Source organism: Engraulis encrasicolus, chromosome 14 (assembly GCF_034702125.1).
Source record: "Engraulis encrasicolus isolate BLACKSEA-1 chromosome 14, IST_EnEncr_1.0, whole genome shotgun sequence".
Classification (NCBI taxonomy): Eukaryota; Metazoa; Chordata; class Actinopteri; order Clupeiformes; family Engraulidae; genus Engraulis; species Engraulis encrasicolus.
In genome coordinates, this window is record NC_085870.1 from 9,781,009 (window position 1) to 9,798,442 (window position 17,434).

Here is a 17,434-nt window from a genome sequence, read left to right on the forward strand (position 1 = left end):
CTCCTCTCAGCTTCTATCCTCCTTTCTTCCTATGCTCTGTGCCCTTTCATGTCAACCTCTCACCTCTCCTCTCCCAACACTGCCTCCTTTCCTTGCCTCTTCTTCTCCTCTTGTCTCTCCCTCCTTCCTTTCTTTCTTTCTTTCTTTCCTCCTCCCCTCCCTTCTTCTCCCCTTCGCCTCCTCAGCTCCTTTGTTCCCCCTCCCCTCATCCTACTCTTTGCTCCTCTCCTCCCCTCATCCTCCTCTTTGCTCCTCTCCTCCCCTCATCCTCCTCTTTGCTCCTCTCCTCCCCTCATCCTTCTCTCCTCCTAGCTTTGCATCGGCACATTTCCTGCTTGTGGAAATCAGGCCTGCTGGGATGGCTCAGGAGCCACATTCACATGAGATCAGCAAGATTCACAATCGCACCAACGGAGGAAGGGCAAACCTTGTCTTTTACCATGTCTTAAGGCTCGACAAATTAAGTGAATACTAAATATGTTGTTTTTTAAACTCTGCATTGTACCACCCTACTTCCAGTGTTCAGTATGGGGAATATAAAGCCAAAATTAAAATTTCAACTACAGTGCATCAGTTAAGCCAGAAGTTCTTTAGAAACGCTTCGTGAATAAACCCAATTCTGCATGCAGTGTCTTTAAGTGTAGGCTACCTAAAGGTGATGATACACAGGGCGACATTTTGTGCCATGTGTCTGGTAGGCAACTACAATACAATAAGATGGCGTTTTGACCGTGTATGGCTATAGCACTTTTATCAAAAGAGCTTCTTCCGCAGACATTTTAAGCCATTTCATCAGAAAACGAAGAGGCAATCATGATGTTGCCTAGCACCATAAAAAGTTCCCATCTATCATTACCTTACAGGTAAATCTAGATAAGTAATTTGGGTTAATCTGCATTGATATGAAACTGCATGTAGAGTATAGTCATCCGATAGACAATTTATGGCTATTGTCACAGGTCTTGTAAGAATACATTCAGCAAAAATACATCATATATTAAAAAATTCTGCCTTAAATTTTACAGTGTAGAAAATAGATTTTGGGAATGAGTCTGAATGTTATGTTCTCATACTCAAAATGAGCAATATACAAAAGCAATAAAGCTCATGCTTTTAGAAGCCATGCAGTGGAATAATTCAATGGATGTGTTCTCGATAGGCTATGTTTTAGTATTGTGTATTCTTGTTGCATTGGGGAAAAGGCTTCAGTTTGTCAGTTCAGTTTTAGATTTTCGTTTGACCTAAAATACCAATCAGGATCCCTGGAAGCCAAACTGTACACACACTTTCACACTCACTCACTCACTCACTCACTCACACAGACTGAAATGGAAGGAAGAAAGCGAGAAAAGATGGCTTGAATAGATGAGAGAAACCCACAGAAAAGTTCCCACCAAGTTTGTCAGACCGGTGGATGAAATTCAGGGCTTTTTCCAGCGGATTCGATGGGAGGTGAGCCTTTTTGAACACCATCCAAAGTGTCGTCAGTAGCATTGCGCTCTCGTCAATCATCCTCTCCTGTCACCCGCTCTGACACCGTCTGGTCCTGATGAGGTTGCCGCGGAGATGTGGGTGAGGATGGCAGGCTGGCATCACTTGAAAAGGCGTCTGGCCGGTTGGCAGCTGTGCATAGCTGCGGTGGCACTGTAAATGGAGGCGATGCCTATAGGTGACATGATCCATGGAGAGGAGGGAGATGAAGTCAGATGAAAATGTGATGGCGTGGTTAACTAACATGTCCATTTTGTCACCGTTTGCGAAAGGCGCGAGATTGACCCTAATTTAGAGGATTTAAAAATAGCACAACCACTGCTTTTAAATCTTCACCTTTTTCTTCTTTCTTTTTTTCCAAAAGCTCTCTTTCTTGTTTCCCAGACTTGTCTTTTTTTCCCTCTTTTTTTGTCAAATGTGATTGACGTGTATACTTTATAATGTATTTACAGAAATGGGTAAAACAATAATTTTAAAATGGGCCACTTTGTTGTTCCTCTCTGCCTCTCTCTAATTCTGTCTCTGTCTCTGTCTCTCTCTCTCTCTCTCTCTCTCTCTCTCTCTCTCTCTCTCTCCCTCCCTCCCTCTCTCTCTCTCTCTCTCTCTCTCTCTCTCTCTCTCTCTCTCTCTCTCTCTCTCTCTCTCTCTGCAGCTGTGTACGGAGGTAAAGGCCTACCTGCTGGCTGACATGGCCCACATCAGTGGTCTGGTGGCTGGCAGGGCCATCCCCTCCCCCTTCGACCACGCCGACATCGTCACCACCACCACGCACAAGTCCCTCAGAGGAGCCAGGTGTGTGTGTGTGTGTGTGTCTGTCTGTCTGTGTATCTGTGTGTGTGTGTCTATGTGTGTTTATGTATCTCTCTGTATGTGTGAAGTAGAGAGTAGGGTGATTTTGTCATGATGGAGGGTATGTTTCACAGTTGAAGGGGGAACAATATTGAGAGCTGAGTGTGTGTGTGTGTGTGTGCGCTTCTGCATGCATGTGTCCTGTCACTGTGAGCGCTGTTTACCATGACGTGCAGTAAGCCAGTGAGTGAAGAAAATAAGGAGTTGCGGGAGATGAGAGAGGAGTGAATTAAAACCTCTCTGTCTCTCTTTCTCTCTCTCTCTCTCTCTCTCTCTCTCTCTCTCTCTCTCTCTCTCTCTCTCTCTCTCTCTCTCTCTCTGTATCGGTCTCTCTCACTCTCTTTTCTTTTATTTCTCTCTTTCTTTCTTTCTTTCTTTATTCTCTCTCTCTCTGTATCTCTCTCTCTCTCTCTCTCTCTCTCTCTCTCTCTCTCTCTCTCCTGCTGAGTGAGGCACTACTCTCCCTCTCTCTGGACAGTGATGAATGGCTCTGAGAGCTGCTGTTTTCCCAAGCAGAAATACAACAGGATCCAATCGGAAGTCCACCAGCGTGAGCTCACAGAAGCAGCGCGGTAGCATGTCATCTCGCTGTGAGCCCACCAGAATAAGGATGTTGTTATTATGGTCTCTTGACTGTCTCACACGCTCTCTCTGCCTCTGTCTTTTCCCTCCTGCTCTTTATTCTCTCTTTCTCTTTCTCTTTCCCTTTCTCCCTTTGTGTTTGTCACTCTTTCTCTAACTTTCTTGCTCTCTCTCCATCTGTCTGTTTTTCTATCTGACTCTCTTGTTCTCGTTCTTTCTCTCTCTCTCTCTCTCTCTCTCTCTCTCTCTCTCTCTCTCTCTCTCTCTCTCTCTCTCTCTCTCTCTCACTCCTCTCCATGTTCTCCAGGGCGGGCATGATCTTCTACCGTAAGGGTGTGCGCTCGGTGGACAAGAAGGGTCGCGAGGTGATGTATGACCTGGAGGACCGCGTCAACTTCTCCGTGTTCCCCCAGCTGCAGGGTGGCCCGCACAACCACGCCATCGCAGGAGTGGCCGTCGCCCTCCGCCAGGTCAGAGGAGACGCACGCGCGCACACACACTCACACACATACACACACACACACACACACACACACACACACACACACAACCATCGCAGGAGTGGCCGTCGCACTCCGCCAGGTCAGAGGAGACGCTCACGCTCACGCACACACACACACACACACACACACACACACACACACACACACACACACACACACACACACACACACACACACACACACACACAACCACGCCATCGCAGGGGTGGCCGTCGCCCTCCGCCAGGTAATAGGAGACGCAGGCGCACATACACACACACTCACACTCACACTCACCACACACACACACACACACACACACACACACACACACACACACACATACACACACACATGCACGTTAAGCACGCACCATCGCAGGGGTGGCCATCACAGTCAGACAGGATAGTAGACACAGACACATACACACACACACAATTACACCATCGCACTCTTAACAGTTCAGAGGAGATGCACACACCCACCTATCCACATGCTCACTCACTCTCTATCACACACACACACACACACACACACACACACACACACACACACACACACACACACACACACACACACACACACACACACTCACACTCTCTCACTCACACACACACACTCACACACACACACACACACACTCTCTCACTCACTCTCTCTCACACTCTCACTCACTCACTCACTCACTCACTCACTCACTCACTCACTCACTCACTCACTCACTCACTCACTCACTCACACACTCACACACTCACACACTCACACACTCACTCACTCACACACTCACACACTCACACACTCACACACTCACACACTCACACACACACACACACACACACACACACACACACCTCGCAGGGGTGGCCGTCGCTCATCACAAGGTCATAGCTTGCACACACAAGTTTTTTTCCGTCGTCTCGAACTTGTCCTCCGTCTCTACCTTTTTTCTCCTCTCTCCTCTTCCTCCTCTTTTTCTTCCTCGACTGTCTCCTCTTGATCTACTTCTTCCTCTCCTCCTCTTCTATGGCCTGTTTTCTCCTCCCCTCTTCCTCTTCCTACCATATGTCTGCTTTTTAGCACCCTCTTTCTCCTCCTCCTCCTCCTCCTCCTCCCCCTACTCCTCTCTTCCTCTTCCTCTTCCTCCTCCTCCTCCTCCTCCTCCCCCTACTCCTCTCTTCCTCTCCCTCTTCCTTTTTACCACACATTACATCATTTTACCATTTCTCTGGAGTTGAGAGAATTTGAGATGACAAGATGATGGTTTGGGGAAGAAATCGGAATGCGCCAGTTGTCATTTAGGATTCGTTCTGTAGTCAGTCGAGGGTTTTTTTTTAAAAATGTAATTTGCTTGAACTTTCGTCAAATCGTACATCTCTTTCTCGGCTGCTCTGCTGTTAATGTTTCACGACTAATGTAAACATGGCATGTAGACATCTGAAGCTCTCTCTAAACGGCTCCCTTACTCGGCATTGTGGGGTTTTTTGTCCTGACATTTGATTTGACCTTTTTAATGTGACCTTTATAACGTCTCTCTTTCTCTCTCTCTCTCTCTCTCTTTCTCTTTCTTTCTTTCTTTCTTTATTTCTTTCTTTCTTTCTTTCTCTCTCTCTCTTTCTTTCTTTCTCTCTCTCTCTTTCTTTCTCTCTCTCTCTCTCTCTCTCCCCCTCCTTCAGGCCAACACCCCCATGTTCAGGGACTATATCGGCCAGGTGATGCGCAACTCCAAGGCCATGGCAGATGCACTGCTCAAGAAAGGCTACACTCTGGTCTCAGGTACGCTTTGTTCTCTCTCTCTCTCTCTCTCTATGTTTTTATGTTCTCATACTCTCTTTGGTTTTATTTTTTGTGCTTATTGTATGCGTCAACTGTCTAGTGTCGATTTAATGTAAAAAAAAAAAAAAAAAAAAAAAAAAGGATCTATAGAAGTACAGAAGTGTGCATGTGAAGGGAAATGGACCTCTGGGGATGGGTATTGTTTACCGGAAACTGAAATGATTATTGAACTGTATAGTACTTGATGTGTGATGTTAGTGAACTGCCGAACCATTGTCCAAGATGTTGTTGGTAAACTACATTGAGATATTGTACACTAAGCTACTTTCTATAAATAAAGTAATAATAAAAAAAAAAAAAAGGTACGCTTTGTTCAAGGATTCAAACCTGCCTCCCCATGGACAAGGATGCTATCTATATCAGTGTTTCCCAACCAGGGGTACGTGAACCACCAGGGGTATGCATGCAAGCACACTGCAGAGGGTACGTGGAAAAACGTAATGTCAAATGTAGACCATAGTCACATTGGAATACAGTACAATACAAAACAATACTGTAACACACACACGCACACCCGTGTAGTGGTATTAATTTTAATGTTGGAGGTCTTAAAAATGGTATTAAAATGTATTAAATTGGGTGATGAAAAATGTGCAGATACCCTGTATTACAGTATGTATTTATATAGCACAGTATCACAACAATCAAGTTGTCTCAAAACGCTTTCCAAAATGCACATATACTAGGGATGCACGATGTATCGGCCAGATGTATCGGTATCGGCCGATATTTGACATTTCTCAACACATCGGACATCGGTGCGATGGGTAAAACTGGGCCGATGTTAACGGCGATTTTTAAAAAAATATGTTACGGTTCTAAAAGATTGCACTTGACGGTGACTTTCATTGTTTGTCTTCTAGTTTGTCTCTATTTTTTATCTAATTTTATCACAGGGAGTTAAAGTGTGTTTGGAAATAAGAGGACATTCAAAAATTCAGTTTGTTTGCATCATTGTCAGTCTGTATTAAATGTTATCTCTTTAAAAAAAAAACAAAAAAAAAACATCGGTATCGGGTAATATCGGTTATCGGCCAAAACCGCAATATCAATATCGGATATCGGTAACATATACACATTAGGGGTGGTACGGTTCACAAATGTCACGGTTCGGTCCATATCACGGTTTCAAGGTCACGGTTTTCGGTTTTGTACGGTTCTGTTTTTTTTTTTTTTTTTTTTTTTAAATAAAATATATTATATAAAAATTTGAATGAAAATGTAAGCTTATCATGGGTATGTTGAATTTGACTTCATTTAACCCAACTGAAAGAGGAAAGATATCAATGATTTTAACATGCTTCCATTTATTTCACAAAAAGGGAGAACTAAGTCCTAACTTTTAAGTTGACAAATATTCAAATATTACATGCTATAACACATTTGACGTGTAAAAATAAAACAGCTACACTCCTGTAGGTAATGGGACCATTAGGTCAGTGTAGTATGACTATTTTGGTTAATGACACACTGAGAACGAATTGGACTTTTATTTTGATACCGCTTTCTGCGAGTTTTGCGCTTATGAATCAGTTGCTTCCTATCATGAAACTGCCGGCTGTGAGAAGCATAGAAGTAAAATCAGAAGTCAAATTCAATTTTAAGTGAACAAGTGATAGGGTTATGTTATGTTAAAATGTGAAAGTTAAGGTAACAAATAATTTAAAAAGATCGTTTTTTTAGAAGTGTATGCACAAGAATGTTTCACAAAACTCCTGTGAAGCTGAGCCTTAACAGTCAAATTTTATTTTTGTTATAGTGTTAAACATCAATGTTAACTAGGCAACAGCACAAAGTCCCCTTCCGTCCATCAGAGTTTAACTAGCTACATATAATTAGGCCTACAGTTGATTGCAGTTAAGGACAGCACAGTGAATCTGATGGATATGTTCAATTATCTCGCATTTTGCCGTCCGGAATCCCCATTCCACGTGGATATAGCCTACACTAGGCTACTGTAACGTAAGTCATAGTCTACTTTGTTCTGCTAATCTGTCATTGTTTGTAAATTCATGTGCATTTAATTTAAAATGGTCAGCATAAAGGCTGGGAACAGTCACTTGCGCTGACGTGGAGAGAGAGGGGGGAGAAGGTGACGCTGCTGACCGACCTGCACTTGCTTGTAGGCTACTGTAGCCTAGTCAGCTGGCGCATGCTGTTACATTATGTCTTTCAGTTGGCTGATAGAAATCAGTCTTTCCACACTCAATATCCTACGTAGTCTTTGTGTTTTATGCTTGTAAAAGTAGTAGGATTTTAATAGCGTCGTCCGCCGGTGGTCACTCTATTTATTTATTTTTTGAAACCGTGGGCACCGTGCGGTTGCCCACTACCCCGTTCCGTGACATGCAAACCGTACGTTCTCGGTTTGCAAAGCAAACCGTACCATGCCTAATACACATACACATTGCCATATTCACACACCAGCTTTGGAGCCTGCCATACGCCGCCAATTTTCCGGGGTTCAAGTGAGAAAAGGCGCACACAAGCACACGTACAACAGCGATAATAGTCCTTCAAAGATTACTCTCGAACGACCGTAACATAGCTTCATCTCATCAAGACCTACTGTAGTAGTTGCGCAGGAAGACTGTGTAGCTCTACAGGTACTTACAGTGAGGAGAATAAGTATTTGATCCCTTGCTGATTTTGTTCGTTTGCCCACTAATAAAGACATGATCAGTATTTAATGTTAATGATAATATGTATTCTAATATGGAGAGACAGAATATCAAAAAGAAAATGCAGAAATTAACTCTAAAGAATATATAATAATTGATTTATATTTAATTGAGGGAAATAAGTATTTGATCCCCTGCCAACCATTAAGAGTTCTGATCCCGCAGATCAAATGGCACTTCCAATCAACTTGTTATCTGAATTGAACACACCTGTTAATAGTAACCTACACAAAAGACACATTGAATCTGCAGAATCAGTCCATAGAATCAGTCAATCAATCAAACTAAACTCGCCAACATGGGACAGACCAAAAAGCTGTCAAAGGATGTCAGGGAAAAGATTTTAGAACTCAACAAGGCTGAAATGGGCTCCTGGATATTAAAGAGCAAACTGTTGGTGTATTTCTTCCCAATTTTAGGACATACAAAATGATCATCAATCATCAATCTTAGGCCTGTCTCTGGTTCCTTACAAGATTTGACCTTGTGGGAATTTAATAACCAGAAAAAAAGGAGATAAAGCACCTTAAAACTGTATGGGAGGAGCTAGGAAATGATCTCAAGGCAGCTGGGACCTCAATCACCAAGAAAACTATTGGAAACACTTGATACCACAGCGGATTAAAATCCTGCAGTGCATGTATGGTACCCCGGCTTCAGAAGGAACCTGTTCAGGCTCACCTGAGGTTTGCCAATGAACATCAAACTGGATTAGGATATGATTGGGAGGTGCTGGAATCAGATGACACCAAAATCAAACTGTTTGGCATTAACACAACTCGATGTGTTTGGAGGAAGAGAAATGCTGCCTATGATCCCAAGAACAACACCTTCTCCAACATCATAAATGAAAGTGGTAACATAATGTTTTGAGGTTGTTTGTCTGGCCAAGACACAGGACAACTTCACATCGTCAAGAAATGGATGGAGGGAGACATGTAAACGTACAATGCTGCATGCCAACCTCTTTCCCACCACCAATAGACTGAAGGTGGGTCATGGATTGGCGTCCCAATATGATATTAATCTATAACATACAGCCCAAGCAACGAAGGAGTAGCTCAAGCAGAAGCACATTAAGGTCATGAAGTGGCCTAGACAGTTTCCAAACATTAACCCTATAATAATCCTGTGAAGGGAACAGAAGCTCCCATTTGTTGAGCTGCAGTCATACAACTTAAGTGATTTAGAGATGATCTGCATAGAAAAGTGATCAAAAATCCTTTCTAATATATCCACAAACATTGTCATTAACTGAAAGAAACATCTGACCTCTGTATGAGAAAACAAGGGCTTTACCACCAAGTATTTTGTCTTCTTTGACTAGAGGGGTCAAATACTTATTTTCCTCAATGGAATACAAATCAATTAAATTTTCTTTTTTATATTCTGTCTCTCTATATTAGAATACAGTTTATCATTAATGTTATAGAATGATCATGTCTTTATTAGTGGGCAAACCAACAAAATCAGCAAGGAATCAAATACTTATTCTCCTCACTGTATCTGAAAGGCATTATCAAAACTCAGGGCTTGTATGCTGACTACTGGCGTCGGAAAGCGTCTTTCTTGCATTTTTTTCAAATGCTTAGTGAAAAGAAAAAAAAAGAAGAAAAAGCTAAAAAAAAAAATGACTACACAATTAGCAGAAAAGTTGATCAAAAGCCTTTGAGAATGCTAACACAATTTACAACTCTAGTCACACAAAAGTAGAAAAAAACAACCTAAATAGCAAGAACGATTTTTAAAAGTTTTGGAGCTGTGGTAAAGGCAGTCAGACGGCGCCATCCCCACAGCATTGGGATAGAGGAAGAGATCAAGAGCCTGAGTGACAGGGGTACTTGTGTTATGACAAAAAGGCTTTGGGGGTACGCAAGACAAAAAAGGTTGGGAAAACACTGCTCTATATATAGTACAGCGTGTTAGTGTGCTTCACCACCACAGCATCCCATTTTATTTTTATTCTTTTTTTTGGCAGCAGTCCAGAGCTAACCTTCTTAATTTTTTTGCAAATTGTTATGAGAAGGGAGGAAGAAATGGCAGCGTTGGCAGACTTTTACAGTAAGTTCAGCCCGGGCTCAGGTCCATTCTGGTTTCTAGTTAAGGCTTTAAAGGCCAAACTCTCATTTTTAACATTTTTTGTTCCCCCCATTGTTTTGAGAGACCTTTTAAAAAACTACCGGATGAACTGGTTGATCCATCTTTAAAATTGTGCCTGTCACGCCGCCACCTGCTCCTCCTGCTAAGAGCCCTCGCTCCAGCCACACCCCACTGGTCTTTACATTCAGTAACACCCCCCACGCCACGCCGATGCCTCTTTTTTTCTCCTCATGCCCTCCATTTTTTCCCCCTTTTTTCTTTCCTCCTATCTGCCCTCTGACACAAACTTCCTCTTCTTTCTACGGCTCCCTCTTTGCCCTCCCTGTTTCTGCTCTCTCTCTCTCCCTCTCTCTCTCTCTCTCTCTCTCTCTCTCTCTCTCTCTCTCTCTCTCTCTCTCTCTCTCTCTCTCTCTTTCTCTCTCTCGCGCTCTCTCTCTCTCTCTCGCGCGTGCTCTCTCTCTCTCGCGCTCGCTCTCTTCCTCTCTCTCGCGCTCGCTCTCTCGCTCTCTCTCGCTCTCTCTCGCTCTCTCTCTCTCTCTCTCTCTCTCTCTCGCGCTCTCTCTCGCGCTCGCTCTCTCGCTCTCTCTCGCTCTCTCTCTCTCTCTCTCTCTCTCTCTCTCTCGCGCTCTCTCTCGCGCTCTCTCTTTCTCTCTCTTTCTCTCTCTCTCTCTCTCGCGCTCTCTCTCTCTCTCTCGCGCGTGCTCTCTCGCGCTCGCTCTCTTCCTCTCTCTCGCGCTCTCTCTCTTCCTCTCTCTCGCGCTCTCTCTCTCTCTCTCTCTCTCTCTCTCTCTCTCTCTCTCTCTCTCTCTCTCTCTCTCTCTCTCTCTCTCTCTCTCTCTCTCTCTCCTCCTCTTCCAGGTGGCACAGAGAACCACTTGGTGCTGGTGGACCTGCGTCCTCAGGGTATGGACGGAGCACGTGCGGAGAGGATCCTGGAGCTGGTGTCCATCACGGCCAACAAGAACACCTGCCCCGGAGACAAGAGCGCCCTGACGCCCGGCGGCCTGCGCTTAGGTACCCAACTCACACACACACACACACACACACACACACACACACACACACACACACACACACACACACACACACACACACACACACACACACACACACACACACACACACACACCTGCCCCGGAGACAAGAGCGCCCTGACACCCGGCGGGCTGCGCTTAGGTATGCAACACGCATGCATACTGTATCAGATGCAGACATCATGGGCTTGCGCACATATCATAGACACATTGGGGGGTGCTGTGGCGCAGCGCGCTAAGCCCCCCACACTTGGGCTTGCATGCCCATGGGGACCCCGGTTCGAGTCCGGACGGGGTCATTTCCCAACCCTACCCCATCTCTCTCCACTCACTTCTCACTTCCTGTCGCACCTTCACTGTCCTATCCGAAATAAAGGCCCAAAAAAGCCCATAAAAATATCTTTAAAAAAAAAAAAAATATATATATATATATGATGACATATGCAGTAGGCTCGGCCACGCGCACACACACGCACGCGCACACACACACACACACACGCACACGCGCGCACACACACACACGCGCGTGCGCGCACACACACACGCGCGTGCGCACACACACACACGCGCGTGCACACACACACACACACGCGCGTGCGCGCACACACACACACACACACACACACACACACACACACACACACACACACACACACACACACACACACACACACACACACACACACACACACACACACACACACACACACACACACACACACACACACAGCTCCTGAGACATCCCCACAGCTCTGAAATTTGGAATGGGAAGCAACAAACTTACAGGAACAATAATCATTTTTTATTCATAACTGTTTTTTTGTGTCGGCAGGTGCGCCAGCACTCACCTCGAGGCAGTTTAAGGAGGCCGACTTTGAGCAGGTGGTGGACTTCCTGGACGAGGGCTTCAAGATCGGACTGGACGTCAAGAAGAAGACCGGTGAGTAGAGTAGTAATGGATTAGAGAAGAGTAGAGGTAGAGCAGTGACTTTATTGGTCCCCAGGGGGGGAATTAAGGCTTCAAGATTGCTCTTGACGTCAAGAAGACCGCTGAGTCCTCACAGTAGATGCAGTGCTTCTTGACCAGGGTACTGGGGTGCCGCAGAAATGGGTCAAAGACGTCCAACATGACATTGTCCTCCAGTGGTAACAGATGCTTTTGCTTACTGTAACTGTGAAAAACATGAAATTTCAAAACAATTTTTTGAAAAGTGAATGCATGAAAGCCAAGCCAAAAAATAATTTTTAAAAAATCTCTTTTTTTGCATTTACAGTAAGCAAAAGTATCCGTTGCACTGAAGGACATGTTGGACGTCTTTGACCCAAATTTTTATTTATTTATTTATCCTTTATTTAGCCAGGATTGTCCCATTGAGACTACAGTCTCTTCTGCCAGGGAGTCCTGGTCAAAATGCCAGGGAGTCCTGGTCAAAATGTGGTCGACACCAGTCTACTAAAATGAAATTCAAACATCAATGCATAATGGAATCTTCAAACTTTATCACATAGTTAAGTAAATTGAGGACACTCGTTTATGGAAATAGTAAAGATTAATTTTCTCTCATTAACTCATTCGGTGTATATTCTAATGATAATCTATGTTTAAAAAAGTTTTAGGTGTGTTGAGATTTTTCATTAATTTAAAGAGTGCCATGACTGAAAAAAAGTTTTAGAAACACTGCAGTAGAGGAATAACGAGCAGAGTTTTAATACTTAAAAATTGCACAACATGTGCCATTCAAGGAAGTTCACGGTGTGATCATTTGTTCTATTGGCTTCGCAACTCTGGCTGTGACTCTGCTAAAGAAGCTTCCCACCACTTAGTGTTTTTGCCATATACACTCTTGTTTGCTGTCTCAGTCAGTGCTACATTTTGGAGGCTAACTAATGCAGTGAATGTCTCACACTTTTGCTGTGTACAAGCTGGTGCTACAGCAACCCCTTGTGCGCACTGAGGAGCGCTAACAACAGGTTCACCAAAGTGATGAATTTAGCAACACAAATGTGGCAGACATTGGTCTCTCTAGGATGTGCTGGAGACTCCGCATATAGATATGGTGCAAGTCTTGGCTGCTTTCCCATTGACTGGAACAGCAGTGGCCATATTGTGCTGTTTTATGCTGTGTGACTTCAGTCAGCTAATCAATATTGTTGTTTTTTTAAAGTTCCATAACTTACTTACTGTACTTACTTGGAGCCATGTGTTTTCTCTTTATAGCCAAAATGAAATGTTTTCTAGTCATAGAATTTCTTTTTATAGTTTTGTTGAAGTCAAGCTTCTTTTTTTTTTTTTTTTTGAAAAGAGGCCTCCCCTTCTTGGAAAAACTCATTTTAGGAATGTCAGCAAAGCCTTGTTGTTTTGTATTGCTGGCAAGTGTCCGGTAAATGCATTTTAAATATGGTACACTCCCAGGGGGAGGCTGGGGAACTCAAATGTCTCAAGGAGTTCGTTCAGTGTAGCTTAGCATTTTCTGAGTGCAGTTGGCGGTTTCATCCAAAACAAACTTGTTCTCTGACCTAAGTAAATCCCTGTAGATTCACACCACCGCAATTTGGCAGTCTCCTTATACTGTAGCACAACAGAATGCTTCTGAATGCAAATGATATTACCCACAGAATGCTTGAAGAGGAATCAATTTGTTTGATTGGGAATCAAAGCATGCACTACCTGTAGACATGGGTATACAATGTAAGGAAAACATTGACAGGTTTTTTGTTCTGAGCAGATGTAGTGTATTTACCTAGCTAGAAGGTGTATTTAGTATTCTCCTGAAACAGGTGAATGCACCATGGGGGGTATGTTTGGTTACCATAGAAATGTACAAACTAAACACACTGGGATGATTTCCTGCATTTGTGATTGTTTACTCTCCGTTTCTTTTTTTTCTCCCCCATTTGCTTTTTGTACCTGACAGCTGTAGACGTTTGCTATCATTAGTTAATGCAGTTTTTCCCAACCTTTTTTGTCCTGCGTACCCCCTAAGCCATTTTGTCATATGATGAGTACCCCCTCGCCCTCACACATGCTCTGTTCCTCTATCCCAATATGACTACACTCAATAAATTTGCTATTATTACATTTTTCCGCGTACCCCCTGAGGTGTGCTCGCGTACCCCTAGTGGTACACGTACCCCTGGTTGGGAAACACTGAGTTAATGAAGTGATGTTGTTGGTTTGTAGAGTACAGTTATTCCCTGTTGTCATACCCCACTATTGTACATATCAGAGTGGATTCCGGATTTTTCTGGAATAGATTTTGTCCTCCATTTTGAGTGTTTTCTTTCTGCTCATGTCTCTGCCTTGCCATCTGCTTGACTCTCCATCACCAACTCGACCTCTTGTCTTGTTTATTTTATATCCCGCCCCCTTCATCTTCTACCTTTGCTCATCCTTACTTCTGCTTCCCTTCTCTCCCTTGCCCTCTGTTCTTTCATTTTTTGTGTTTCTTTTTCTATTCTCTCCATCTTCCACTTTTACTCATTCTATCTTCTGCTTCTATCCCCTCCCCTCTCCTCCCCTCTCTTCTTTCGTTCTAATGTCACGTTTCTTTTTTTATCCTTTTTCTGTGCAGGCAAGTTGGCGGACTTCAAGAGCTTCCTGCTGCAGGACCCCGAGACGGTGGCGCGCCTGGCGGAGCTGCGCCAGCGCGTGGAGGCCTTCGCCCGGCCGTTCCCCATGCCCGGCTTCCACGACCACTAGGGGGCCACGACGCAGTGAACAGGCCAGTGAGGGGGAAAGAGGAGAGGAGAGACAGGGGGAGGAAGTCGGTAAGGTGAGGAGGAGGAGAGGAAAGGGAGGGAGGGAGGGAGAGAGCAGAAAAGAAAAGGTTGAAAGTCATAATGCACAGTTATCACAGATAACTCGTCCCCTTCCAAACCAGTTGAAATGTGGGAACACCGTAAGACCATCAAACTTTTGCTTTCTTTTCACTTCTTTTCCTGGAATGCTGTATTTGGCACCCCTTATGGGAGGGTTTTTTTTGTTTTTTTTAAAAAATAATTTCCGTTGTTATGTCTGCTCTCGGATATAAATAGTTTTATCTTGTTTTTTATTATTATTTGTTTACACCAATCGCTGTTGTCATACTCGTCCTGTGGATTTCGAAATGGGACGAAAGCTGCAAGATAATCACATATGCGAGACCACAGCCCCTCAGATTGGTGTGCTATCAGTCACCAGCTAGGGTACATGGGTACAGCCAAGCAGGCAAATACAGTCTTATAGCTGGGCACAGCCAATAACAGGCGATAACAGTCTTCGAGCTGGGTACAGCCAACCTTGGCCAATACAAAGTCTTAAAGTTGGGCACAGCCAAACAGGCAAATACAGTCATAACTGGGTACTGCCAAATAGGCAAATACAGTCTTAAAGTAGTGGTGCAGAGACCAGTGGAGGACAGAGTGAGGAGATCCATACAGTACATTTATGTTTCTTAAGAAAAAAAAAAGCAAAAGCAAAAAAAAATGTAGTTGTAACTCAGAGCACTGCAGAGCAAAATACACTGCTGGCGCATTTCTAATTTATAGTGATGTCGTTTTCCTGTGATAAAAACGTTGGTTCTTGCACCGGGGGAGCCGACTGGGGTGTGTGAGCGCACAAGTGAGTAATGGGCGGGGGATTGGAAAGGGCAAAGTGGACGTTGAGCCAAAGGAAGATTTGCTGTGCTTCAGTGACATCATGTTCACTGCCCACGCCACAAGGATGAGCAGCTCAACCTTAAGTTATATGTCAACCTTGCATACCGCGTACGAGAACAATTGCATTCCAGGCTTTCCACCATCTGGGTGAAAAGGAACAAGGGGGGCACAGGAAAACTACAAGAGTTTTGAAATGAAATGACAAAAAAGCGAGTGTACATGATTAACTCTGTAGATGATAATCAAGTGCTGCTGGAGTTCTTTGTGTTTTGTTGTGAAAGCGGCTCTTGATGACCAAATTGACCAATAAAACGGAACAAAAGCTTATGAATCATTGTAATGGATGGGCGTCGCTGTGCCGGAGGCTCGGTTGTAGTGTTTACAGAGAGAGGGGTTCATCCCGCACCCACCGTGCATCCCCCGAAGAGAGCCATTTGGCTTCTGGACAGGTACACGTTCTTTCATTCTAATCCAGCTAATGGCTGCGCCTCGATTTTTGTACACAACACTATTTTCATGTGGGCGGAAGAGAGAGAGGGTGGAGGGGAAAATAAAATCATGGATGAAGTGCAGAATGCTTGCTAATATTCTAACCGAAATTGCCGTATAGTGTTTATTTTCTGTGCCGTTTAGGGGTGTAAGTCAGTGGGGCTGGGGGTTATACTAAGAACATGGTGAAGTGATAAACCAGGCTTAGTTAATCAACAAGGGGTGGTAAACCTGCTAATAGACAAACCTAAAGGCATCATTTAGTCAAGAAAATGGTCCCTCTATTGGGTGATTTACCTCTACCTCAAGGTTAACTTAACCTGGTTTCATACTGAACTAGCTTCCTAGTTTACCCACCTGGGGTTGTGTGATGCTGCTGTCACCAACGTTATCTGAAGATTCAGGTTTCTCTCACGGAGATGTTTCAGAAGGTGATTAGTGTTATGTACAATGTGACACACATTCCCATGTACAGTTCCCATCATTTGAAGGTTAGCTCTTGTGTGGCTGTTTGTGACCGTGCACACACTTTATAAAAAAATAAAAATAAATAAATGTTGACCTTTGTACATCTAGAAACAAGCACCCCACTGTTCCCCTATTGCATAGCATTGCTGCCACAGTTTGTAAAGTTTTAGAAGAGATGCATCTTTGTAAAGAAATTTTATAATGAAAATAATGATCCTAATAAACATGTTAAAATGTTTCTTGTCTCTTTCTTTTTTATTTTCAATATTTCTGGTATTGTTGTAAGACAACTTTTAACCCTACACCTGTGAGCATGTTGTCGTTATGTTGTTACAGGTGTTGCCATGCCACACATTGAAATAATGGTAATTTTACGACCTTTGAAATTTGACTAACACGCCCTCCATTCCCCCCCAGCCCCCTTACCTGAAGGTAATGCCTGAAAACTGCACCTGAAACCTGGAAGCACAACACTGTCAATGGGTCTCAACAGCACAGTCCGCTAATTCGACAATAAATCTCTCATGTTCAACAGGGGAGGAATAATTGACAGCATCTGCAATTAATTAGATTCATTTATTTAGGCTGCCACGTCGTAGTCTAAGTAGAACGCCCGTTTTAATTAGACCATTCTAGAACATGATGGGGCATTACAGAGGCGTCATGGCAGCAGCGATGGTACACGCGCTACTTGAGTCATATTTAAACAGCAAACACTCGCTAATGTACAGTAATTATCTCATAATAAAGTGTGCGCTTCTCTCGCGGGGCAATAACAGTCACTGCC

The 17,434-nt window shown here is 43.8% G+C and overlaps 1 protein-coding gene across 1 annotated transcript in view; it reads left to right on the forward strand.

Annotated features, from left to right (window-relative positions):
- Positions 1-16,885, forward strand: part of shmt2 (serine hydroxymethyltransferase 2 (mitochondrial)) — a 59,044-nt gene extending 42,159 nt beyond the window's left edge. Inside the window, exons 7-12 of the mRNA XM_063214899.1 lie at positions 2,144-2,283; positions 3,230-3,392; positions 5,078-5,177; positions 10,877-11,032; positions 11,885-11,992; positions 14,625-16,885. Coding sequence (XP_063070969.1) covers positions 2,144-2,283; positions 3,230-3,392; positions 5,078-5,177; positions 10,877-11,032; positions 11,885-11,992; positions 14,625-14,752 — 795 coding nt within the window. The 3' untranslated portion in view covers positions 14,753-16,885. The remainder of the gene's footprint in view (positions 1-2,143; positions 2,284-3,229; positions 3,393-5,077; positions 5,178-10,876; positions 11,033-11,884; positions 11,993-14,624) is intronic.
- The last annotated feature ends 549 nt before the right edge of the window (positions 16,886-17,434 follow it).